This window comes from Chenopodium quinoa, unplaced genomic scaffold, assembly GCF_001683475.1.
Source record: "Chenopodium quinoa cultivar QQ74 unplaced genomic scaffold, ASM168347v1, whole genome shotgun sequence".
Lineage (NCBI taxonomy): Eukaryota > Viridiplantae > Streptophyta > Magnoliopsida > Caryophyllales > Amaranthaceae > Chenopodium > Chenopodium quinoa.
The window spans coordinates 4639394-4651491 of NW_018743697.1; the positions used below are offsets into that span (position 1 = coordinate 4639394).

The following is a 12098-nucleotide window of genomic DNA, read 5'->3' on the forward strand; positions in this document are numbered from 1 at the left end:
TAAACTTTTGGAAATATCGTGTTCAATGCAATCATGTTCTCAAAACCAATTTATGTACTGAGACGTGGAAATGGTTTAAGTATATGTACTTTCTCCGATCCATTTTTTTTCTACTTGAATTGACTTTATTTTTACTTTTAAAATTTGTATATTCTCCAAGGCCCTATTCTCTTCACTTTAATTTTGCTAAACTGAAATTATTTTTACTGAACTGAAATTATTTTTACTGATTTTCTATTATAATTCTTCTTTAAGAAAACTAAATTCTACTGAACTATACTTATTTTTACTGAACTGAAATTATTTTTACTGAACTGAAATTATTTTTACTAAACTGAAATTATTTTTGCTTAATATTATTTTTTTAAAATGAATAGAACAAGGCCTAAGTCATTAGTGGTGAATATATATATTTAAGTATGATCTTAAAAATTGTCTCATTTAAAATATAGTTATATAATCTATTTACTTATTAAGAATTAAAGATAAAATTGATCAAAAATATACATTTAATAAAATAATTTAACAATTATAAAAAATATTATAGTTAAATTAAATAAATAAAAACAGATAAAGTATAACAAGACTACAACGCACCACTATGGGTAACTTGAAAGTTATTAGGGATTGTATTGTTTTGTACAAGTGTGTATATATATGTTGAAAGAGAAATCTCGTGACCATTAAATCATTAATTCTCCCTTTTTCCCTTAAGTGACTATTGACTATATATATAGCCTATAAAAGTATCTACTTTTATATTATAATCAATGGTATCTTCAGTCTGATACGTTTGACTTAGAAGCAATGAACAAAGCTCAAGTCTTAGTCGCAAAAGTGGTTGCTTTTGGAGCTTGGAATTATCTGCTCAATGCAAAGCACATTATATTTTGTTCATGTTATCTTTGCCAGTTTCTTGTCATCCTCGGATCCTGGATTGACCAATTCAACTTGCATGTTCTCCTTACTATTTAAGTAGAAATTAGAGACGTAAAGTTGAACATGTATTAGTGTAAATAAGAGTTAGGCCAGGGCTTGTTCTGATTTAGTGTACTCATTTGAACTGAAGTGAAATAAACTAATTGGAGCTGAACTAAACTGAATAAAATTGTTAATGAGAGAAGGATATTAGGAGCTGAATTGATTAGAGCTGAATTGATTAGAGCTGAACTGAACGAAATTAAGCTGAAGAAACCAGGCCCTTAGTAATATGACTTGCATTAGGCATTAATGCATTATTAGCTTTTTTTTTTTTTTTGAAAGCATTAATGCATTATTAGCTATTTAATCAGTTGTGTGATCCTTTTATTTTAATCTAATATTATTTGTATTTTGTTTTATAAAATACTTAATACACTTTTTCAATGTGTGATCCTTTTATTTTAATTTAATATTATTTGTATTTTGTTTTATAAAATACTTAATACTCTTTTTCAATTCGTTCATATTGTACTTATGTGTGTGTTTTGTTGGAGCATTAGGCATAGGTCAAATATTCCACATGCCTAGTAGCAGCTATATTGGGGTGCTAGGCTCAAGATATCAATTGATTGTGATTAGTGCTCAACATTAACAACTCAAAGCTAAGCTCTATGGAATTGGGAGCAATGGAGCATGCCATAGCATGCAGCTCTACTATAGGGTATATTCTTTAGCCTTCCTGTGAGAACATGTACATTGACATGGGACGGCACACCGCACAAATATATAAATAACAAACCTCTGGAGTATCTACTTCAAGTTATGTTTTCTATCATATCTACGTTACAATTTATAAACTTCTCCTGGTAGTCTTGTACAAGCACATACTATTAATAGAGGGAGCCCTAGTTAACCTCCGAGATTAACATTCTAAGTTAATCCCCTCTCGCTACTTTATGCATTTGTTTTCGTGCCGCTTTACTATTTTACTTTATTATTTAAAAAAAAAGTACAACAATATATTGTGAGAGGAGATTAACTTTTCATGTCAATCTCAGAGCTCCCCTATTAATATTCAGTCACTGTTATTTTCAAATTTTCCTCATATTTAACCACATGTTAGCCTGCAAATTTGTCTGTTTTCTCACTATGCATCATTTGAGATAAAATCCAAACGAACAGTAAGATGAAACAGAAGTAGTGATGCTTTTGAAGGTAATTGAACATAAACATGTTGAAATTGTCTTAGAGATCGACAAGCTAACACACATATGTGGTAAATGGACCAATATCTAGAGCTAAGAGTTGAATTGTCTTGAATCACAAGTATTGATCACAATACCACTGGCTTTTTTATGTCTCTAACCAAGACAACATCTGGGACTCACAATTTCTGTATTAAATGACTTGAAACATCTGATAATTGCTTCACTATCTACAAACTATGTAGGAAACACATGCTCCAGGTACCTATTCACCTTAATTTTCATCCCCACCACCTGAGTTTTACTTGACTACGTTTCCTTAGGGTAGAACAAACAACCAATTTTTGGCCAAAGTTGAAATATGTATGGACCATGGTGATTGATACAAAATGATTACACTTGTCGTCTTTTGCGTTGTTTGATACTCTCTCATTTCCTATATTACTATCCATTGTTAAAATTATGTATGAGTAGCATAAAACTATTGAATAATATAGTGTTGATTGATATTTTAAATGAAAAAATTGTTCAAATTCATCGTTATATAAATGATACTACTTAGACAATAAGTACTTTTAGTAATAGTTTGATCAAGTTCAATTAGATTTAACAAGTTCATTTCAGATAAGTTTAAGTTACAATATATCTTTTTTGAAGTATATAATCAATAAACATATATCAAGCTTCTATTTCATTCATTTTTTTACTGGCATTTTGAGCTTTTTTCACTTTTACCTAGGGCAAATGAAAATGCATTACTTGTGAAATTATCAGTAATTTTCTAATTTTGTTTTGATAATTTCAAAAGGAAATCAACAAATTTAGCCGGCACCTTAATATTTTAAATATAAGGAAATAAAAAAGAAATATTTTCATTTGCTCTTCAAAATTTCAGTGCATTCAAAGGCCATATTTCACATTTGATTAGTATTGCATAAATTTATCCACTGGCTTCAATATAGGATGAAACGTCAAGAAGCCTACATCTAAGATATTATTATTTGATGTATTGATTCAACTAATTTTCTTAATTACTCCATATTAATTATCATTCCTTAACAATAAATTACAATCTTTTTGATCCGTCCGAAAATTATACTTCACGTTACATGTACTGATTTACATATGTTAGTACTAGCATGATGATGTATTACGGAGTAGTAGTATGGATGTCAAATTTTTCATATTTTAACCTGTTTCCTAACCTAACAGTCAAATGTGACGTTATTTGTAATTGTTTACTTTTTAAGATAAGAAGAAAGACTTTGATTGGACTTGAATCCTCAATTTTGTCCGTTGTTGACAAGAACAAACACATTTTTTTTTTTTTTGGTGAAGGACAAGAACAAACACTTGAAAGTGAGAAAGAACAAAGAAGTATACATTGTTGCATTTTGACGAGGAACATAAAATATCTGACCTCCAAAAGCACCTTTGCAAATGTCAAGAAATTTTATTAGTGAAACTAAGGCTCAAATGCAATGTTTCTAATCTCTCCACACATACACTATCTTTTGTGACCTCATCATCATTAATTGATTCACTATACATATTTAAAACAGAGAGACCACAGATATTTTTCATATTAAAAATAAACCAAAGATTAGATATTGTTTTGTTTACAATTATAAATTATTATATGCTCATAAAAAGCTTGAACCACCACATAGAAAATGCCAATTAAAGTGTTACCAAACCATATAAGTTATGTCACATCTTACAACTTATAATATAATAGTACATGCAAGACTTAAAGACATGCTTCCAGCCAAAGTCACTAGCTAGTAATTTACAGGAACATCTTTCTAATATTAGCAGAGCAAAGTGGCTACCACAATGTTTGTTCCTATGTCCCTATGTCCACATTCTCCATAATGCTATCAAATTTTTGTGTTGATGTCCCTTCTATTGTCTCAACTCTCAATAAAGAACAAATAAATATCATTGTCGCGACAATAGTAGTTAGACCTCTCTGGTTACATAAGATAAAATATCAAAGTATGATAATGCGAGTAGTATGCAAGAATGAATGGTTATGAAAAGAAATCACGTGACTTGAATAAATCTTTAATTATACTTCTTAATTGTTCTTGAGCCGGTGATTAAATGAGGAGTCAATGAGATGGTTCGTTCGTTAAGAAGGGTTAAATATTAAGCTTATTACCACTCTTTTGTTGAAGGAGTCTTCGATGTTATGTCCAGAGCAACTCTGTAACATTGTTAGTGATTTTGAAAGCGAGACCTGAAAATAGTACAGGAAACATTCATAACAGTCAGAAGAAATCAATTAATCACTTGAATCTACAGAGTAAAGACATATAGTACAAATTGATGATATATAGTGTGATCGAGATATTGATCAAACTTCAACTGTAAGCTGATTAAATCTTGGCACACAATATAGTAAAGTTAGGCTCAACATATGCCACTGAATTCGAGTTTTAGCTTTTAGCATTGAAAACAACCAGAATGTCTTTTACCAAAATATGATCAATGGAAATAAATCTATCATAAACTGGCAGAATCTAACCCCAAATTTACAACATCAAAAGTTGGAAATCTTCTTGATCAAGGGAGTTTTTTTTTTCAAAAAATCAGTTTTCTTATACATTCACCAACACAAAGAACAGAATCTACACAATTAGTAATAGATGTATGATACTCACCAATCTACTGTCATCCCATCTTTACTTGTAACAGCTCCAAGGCCCGCGACATGAGAATGAGTTCTAAGATCACCTTGTATTCCTACTGACAAAATTCCCATGAAAACAGCGAAAGCTTGCCATATTTCATCACAGAGTCCGGCATCTTTTGATTGATTGAATAAATATCTCGTCAACCTGAAGAAAACACCTTATTATATCAACCAGGAACATAGACATTTATTTAATCCAATAGATGGAAATATCTAGTTACCTGTCAAAGGATTTCCAAATAATTTCCTTCTGTAACATCAACAAGAACACAAACAGCAAGTCCTGATCCTGACAATGGATGGCACGCTCTAAAAAAACCCTCAGGGATATCTAAGATCTTCCCTGATGCACGTACCACGGAAAAGCTATGAGATCAATTGGAAGAGAGCACAAATTCTTCATATCAAGGCCTCAAGGGGTTTAAATTAAATTCAAACATCGTCCTTCAATAAAAGCTTGAGAGGCTCGATAAGCTTCATGTCTTTCAGAAGTACACCAACAATATGATGGCTCTTAATAGTGTGAGAATGATTTCTTCCATTGTTATTTCGGATGATATACTACAAGAGGGGGGGTGAATTGTAGTATGTTCCTAGTGCCTACTTTTCGCGGAACTTATGCGGAAATTAAAAACAAAACGTAAAGGAACTTAAAGCACACAACAAGTTTTACGAGGAAACCATCCAGTGCCTAACTGGAAGTAAAACCTCGGCCCTATTGGGACTTATAAACAAATTCCACTATAATAGGCAACTCTCCTAGTACAACCTATTACACTGACCTTTGCTTTGAAAGTTCCACCACGGACACTTGACTATATGATAGGACACCTCCTACCAGACCTAAGACACCTCTCAGGACCCTTTTTCTCCCTTTACCCAGGACACTTCCTAGGTGACCCAAGACACCTCTCAGGTTCCTTTCACTCACTGTGCAATCCAAGACACACCCACTCAGGGTGACTAACTACCACTCGAATTTTACGAGATTTCAAACTCATACACAAGCGTGAATTTAAGATAATTCACAATCTCACCCCAAAATACAAAACACTCAAAACCCTTTTTCCCATTACAAGATCTCATCGAATATCCCTAAATACATATCTATGAATAGAGAGATAAAACTAATATGTTGAACACTCAAGATCTGTCTGGAACTCACTAGACGTATTGTAACCAAAAACCTGATAGGAACTTTGACCAGGAGGACTGACTTAGCTTCGTGGTGAAGGATAAAACCATTAAGCACGACCACTACACTTCGTCAGCCTCTACTTTGAATGAATGCATATGAGCATATTTATAGTACACTCGAATTATTCATTTCATCTTGAAAAAGATAGATTTTCTGAAAAGATAAGTTTAAAAGATATTTTCTAAAAATCAGTTTTCCGAAAATATACCTTTTTGTTAAGAATAAAAACTGTCAATAATAATAAGATAAACTTAGCATAAAATCAGATTTTATTCAAAACTTATCTTTTTGTTTAAAATACTTTTTAAACAATCTTATCTTTTTCCAAAAGGGATTTATTAGAAGATAAATATCTTTATTCAGTAAAACCAAATCCCTAAAAGATATGCACGTATAAGGTAAATATATATATCATTAAAACCGACTTTTAACGACGTTCATACTTAAGTTCCTATTAGGTTCCTGAACTCTGACAGTCTCTGAGTTCCTGACAAGTCAGTTACTCTAATTTCATTGACTGTTTGGAATTCACCTTGGTTCTATATAGACTTGTTCCAGACCGACTTTTATGTCCAACATACTTACATGAATCCTAGAGCAATATACTTCTATTTCTCTGTCTTCATGTTGCTTCTCTGAAACTCTTGTTCTGGAATCCTGTAGTCTTGATATATTCTGGATCTTAGGGTTTTCCCCAGCATTACACCGAAACCAGGTCGTTACAACCCGTTTTGAAGTTCCTGTTAAGAAACTTCTGGAAGTTCCATTTCTGGAACTCTTCTTCTAAATTTACTTGTATCCTCATGGATCCTCTAAAGTTCCTCTGTTTCAATTCCTACTTCAGCCCTCAACGCTTACTGAACCTGCAAACATCACAACACTAGAAAATCCTTATTAAATGGAAGTTTGCTCGATTCTTAACATCATCATCAAAACCTCATAAGGATCAACAAGTTGTCCCTTTTTGATGATGACGAACTGAGCAAACTTCTGAGAATAACAAAGTAAAACAGAAGGTTAGTTTTTTATTTATAAAAACAATAAAGAAAACTAAACTAAATTAAAAGACTCCTACACATACATAACCTATATATGTATAGGATACTTACCTTATGAAGCTAACATATGTAAACACATGTTTACATAGTTACCTTCATGGTCCCTTAGCCATCATCATGCTTATCAACCATAACACTTATCGTTGTTCTTGTTCCTCTATTGCTTATCCTATATTGCTCAAGTTCCTTACATATATACCTGTCATTACTCAGGTTCCTTGTATCCTGTTCCAAGCATAATTTGCTTTTTCTATGCACAACTTAACATACACGTTAGATAGATAATCATCATTAGTTTATAATCATCAAAACCTAATTGCTCAACAATTTCCCCCTTTTTGATGATGACAAACTATTGATGCTCATCACATATTAAAGGATAATCGTTGTACATTTATTCCCCCTTAGTTTTTCAAGGAAATAACATTTAAACAAGTTAAGAACATACACAAGAACTTAATAGTTAGGAACTTAGCAATACACATCATTTATCAATATATAAATACTTTCAACAATCATGATGTAATAACTTTAGACTTAATTACTGCATACCATAAGCATCATACATATTCTTCCCCCTTTTGTCATTATCAAAAAGGGTATTGTTCCACACGTTTGTTTTTCGTAAATTATATGCACTTAAAGTCATATGTCACACCTACCACCATATAATAAGTAAGTATATACTAGTTAAACACTTGTTGTTCCTAAAAGCCTCAAGGTACTCACTTTTCAAACACGGATACCATTTCCACACTAACTTCCAACTCACAATCCAAAGGCCCAACTTCAAAACCCTTAATTGAACTTGACAAATAAGAAGTTAAAATTCAAGTAAAGATCAGAGCTAAAAAGTTAGAAATGGATTGCATGAATAGACCAATTAAAGCGCAAGCTTAAAGGATATATAAAGAAGCATATGGAACAAAATAAGTAGAGGGAACGTGAAGTGGAATTTGTGCTCTTCGTTTAAACCTTTTGAGATGAGAACCGCCACATTGTACTTTATCTCAAACTCTTGAATCTCCTATTGAACACAACACATATTCATCTTGCCAATTGATAACCAAGTTCCCTTACCTTAACCACCAACTTCTTTGAGGAACATTCTCCATACTGGAACTTAAATAGATTTCAGTTTCATCATAATCAAGTTCCTTCGTCGTTTATTATTGTTCCTTCACTAGCTCACCAAGTATACGAGTACACGACATCAACATAGTCAACATTCTTCATATATAGATACCCAGGAAATTAAATATTTGATCACCCTTTTTCCTTTTCTTTCTCTTTTTTTTTTTTATTTTTTTTTTTTTTTTAAAGGGTGTCATTATACAAATTTTGCATGCTTTCCTGGAATAACACATTTTAAATCAATGAAGATATTACTCACTCATACACTTGAGTTCCACAACCAGATCTGAACCATTTTGATTTCTTGGTTCCTACCTTATTCCCCCTGAGTCCCTTACCATTCTTCTTCCTTTATCTTCAACTTCCTCCTCAACATATAATCACCATTTTTTATGTTTCATCAAATCATTAAAAATCATAAAAAGATGATCAACAAACTTAGAGCACATGGGAATTAAGAATAAGAAGTAAAAGTGTGTGAACGGAAAGAGGAAATTGAATTGGGTGAATAAGAATCTTCAATTTTCTAAATATAAGACAATTAGAGTATATGCAACACAGACACACAACTTAGAGTTGTAGAATAATGTTGCGATCGAAGATATATGGTGTGGATGCTTGAAAGTTGACTAAAAGATAGGTTAGTTCCCTCTGAAATTTAAACAAGTGAGTTACAAACGGTCTGGGAACTTACCTGTCTTGTTCCACCAAAGTTTCTTCCATTGTTCCTTTGGCAACTTAGGAACTTCGTGTTTGACAGCACCCATAGTTCTATTAAGAGACCTCTAATACTATTAGGCAAGTGAGTATGTCTTTTACAACACAAGAACTAAGTGTGACACATAAACAATAAGCGCACATTCTTTACTTTATGTTTAACATGCATAGGAACCCCAACTTGACATAACTTATGGGAAAAAATACTTTATACTCGTGTTATGTTTCATCAAGTCTTGTTCCATTAAGCAATAAACAAGAATATGACAAATCAAGACAAGACCATAAGAGAATCAATTCACAAATTCACATATTGCATTCATACCAAAAAAATATCAATTCAATTCATCTAATGCCGACATGTGAAAAGGAACTTATATCTTATGTAGTCTCTTACCAGTAAAAATATAACTTTAAAGCATTGGTTGAGTATGATGGCTTACCTTGGAGTTCTTGAAGTGGTTGTTATGTTCCTTGATGATCTCGAATCTAATATGAACTTCCACTTCTAACTCAAGTTCCATTGTCAGTGGTTAATCTTACAAATATATTTTCTTATCATAAATTAGCAAAAACCAATTCACAATGGCTCGTTAGTAGTACCAGAGATATATCAATGTAAACAAGTACTAATAATAACTCAGTTAATCTTGAAAACAAAAATTGATACTTTTAAAACTCAATTTTCAAGAAGGAACTTGGATAGGATTCTATCCTAGAGTATGTTCCACATAGACGTCTACAAAAATTCATATCAAGACATACATGACATCCATGTGGTACAACTCTAATCCCATATAAACAGCAAGAACAAATATTATTCAATTTGCTTCAAGTCTAGCTACACACGCAACAAGTTCCTTAAAGACAATACATACCTTTGTATTGGTTGTTTCTTTTAAGAACCAACCTGGCCTTGTTCCATTCACGTGCCTTACTCAACAAGCTTTTGCCAGAACACCTTTTTTAATCTCCGACCCTTTTTAGGTGTTCTAGAATAGGTTCAGGATGTGACATGCATCTTCTTCTTTTTAAGCTTATTAAGTTCCTGCTGCACATCTAACCTGATAACAACCAATTACATGTTTACATCAACCTTAAAAACAGACTTATCTTTTATACAACTATGAGTTATAAAGTCCATCCTTTTCGATTGATATCTCGGGCTCTTCTCAGATCCTTGGTTGTTGAGGTTTTCCCTTTGGTTATATATATGCATGAAAAACACTTTAGTTCCATAGTTTGTTGAGATATTGCTGGTCGGAACAAATATTATCTTAGCTCTGGAACTTTGTTGGAACTTGCTTTCTTGTATTGAGTTCATTGACCTTTGTTGCATGAGTTTGAACTTAACATCTCAAAGTTCCTCAACATATGTAGCTAGCCCTTGCTGTTATCCTTAGTGACATATTTCTTTATTAGGAACTCCGTTAGTTCTTCAAGAACACATGAGTTCATCTTTTATAACCTGTTTGATGGGAACAAACCTGTCAGTCTCAAAATATGTTCATTTATTGCACATTAACCATGATAGTGTAGACTCTTTATGTTTTGCTAGTCTAGGCGTTTATGGATAAATCGCCTTGGAACTTATATCATCAAACATCCCTAAGTGGAACATAGGGTGTCTTGTTCATCAAAGATCTATTGCTTCAGTGTTGATGATGTAGCAAGAGACATTGAAAACTATTCCAAAGAACCTGCAAAGACCATTAGCATATAACTTTGTTTTCTCCGTGTCTTTCATGATTCAAAGTTGGAAACTTGTTGTCAATCCTGTGTTCCTGCAACAAACATCAACAATTACTGGAACTAGGTTCCATTTTTAGATCTATACCTTCATAAATGATGAACGCTTAGCCACATACCCTGTGATAGAAAAGACTTTCAACAAACAGTTCATCATCTCTTCTGTTAAGAAAATTAACCAAGTATTCATTTGCTTTCATTACTTATAAACAAGACATATCTTTCAATTAGTCTCTACATATCACATGGTAAACATATTCATATCACTAAGATCCAATGGATTAGTGTTGCTTACCATATACCTGATGTTGAAAGAGAATGTAACATGTGTTTGATTCTCATGCTTCTCGATCTTAACCTGTTTGGAACTTACATATACATATACCTATTATCGAGTTCCTACTAGGTTTATCAAGCATGAAAAGGTTTACATGTTCACAGTTTGAAGCATAGAAGTATCTCATCTTCAATAAAACCTAGAAATGTCAGGTTGTTGTTAGGAATCACCTTGAGATCCACAAATGATGTGTTCCCTTTTTGATTCCCTTCATATGTGACATTTCCACTCTTTATTGATGATGTCTTATTGAAGCCATGAAACAACTAGAGTTACAAGCAATTGAAAACCAGAATGTGCATTAAAAACTCGACAAGAAAGATATTCACAATGGGATAGGAACTTGACTTACTAACTTCCTGTTCTGTAGAAATTTTACCTTTCGTGTTAGTATTATAAGTCAAAGTTCTTCCATTGTAGGTTTATAGAAAGAGATACCTTGATTTGGCTATCATCATCTCTTTTGGAACCTCGCTGTCGAGATAATGCGAGTTCCCTCCTATTATAAACCTTCGACTCTTCCATGTTCCTTTTGACATAAAGTTGGAACATGTCCTTCTGGTCCTTTAGACCATTGTATCTTGGGTAGAGGAACGTGTTGATTAAATCTCAAATTCTTCAACACCTTGTCAAAGTCCCTCATATTATCATTCAAAAGATATAACATGAAAGTTCACAACCCAAGAGATTCCTTTGTGCCTTTAAAATGTCAGTAGGTTAGTCAAAAGAGGTAGATAAAACCTAAAGCATAAAAGTGTTAAAACATAAAGTTCCTGTAAGAATACTCCCTTTTAGATGTCGTTCCATCAACGAAATGATGAATTTCTAACACGAAGTCAAATATAATCATCTTAGCTCATCATCCTTCATAAGAGTCTGCTACAGGAATTAATGCTTTGTTCCAAGGAACTTTGAATAATAAGAACTTAACTGGAACTTGAACAAGAATCTTTACAGGAACGTATACGCTAACTCCTATAGCACCTTGATATAGAAGCTTTGTTATTCCTGTATCCCTAATTCGTTTTATCATTCCAAGTTTACCAAGTTCCAACCAATTTAAGCACTGAGCTCCTAATGG

The 12098-nt window shown here is 32.6% G+C and overlaps 1 protein-coding gene across 1 annotated transcript; it reads right to left on the reverse strand.

Moving 5' to 3' along the window:
- Positions 1-3678: 3678 nt before the first annotated feature.
- LOC110684402 (GMP synthase [glutamine-hydrolyzing]-like) lies at positions 3679-5360 on the reverse strand. Its single transcript, XM_021860856.1, has 3 exons — positions 5046-5360; positions 4793-4969; positions 3679-4368 (listed from the first exon to the last, which is right to left on the reverse strand). The coding sequence occupies exons 1-3, from the start codon at positions 5081-5083 to the stop codon at positions 4347-4349; spliced, it is 237 nt and encodes a 78-aa protein (XP_021716548.1). The 5' UTR covers positions 5084-5360; the 3' UTR covers positions 3679-4346.
- Between the last annotated feature and the right edge of the window lie 6738 nt (positions 5361-12098).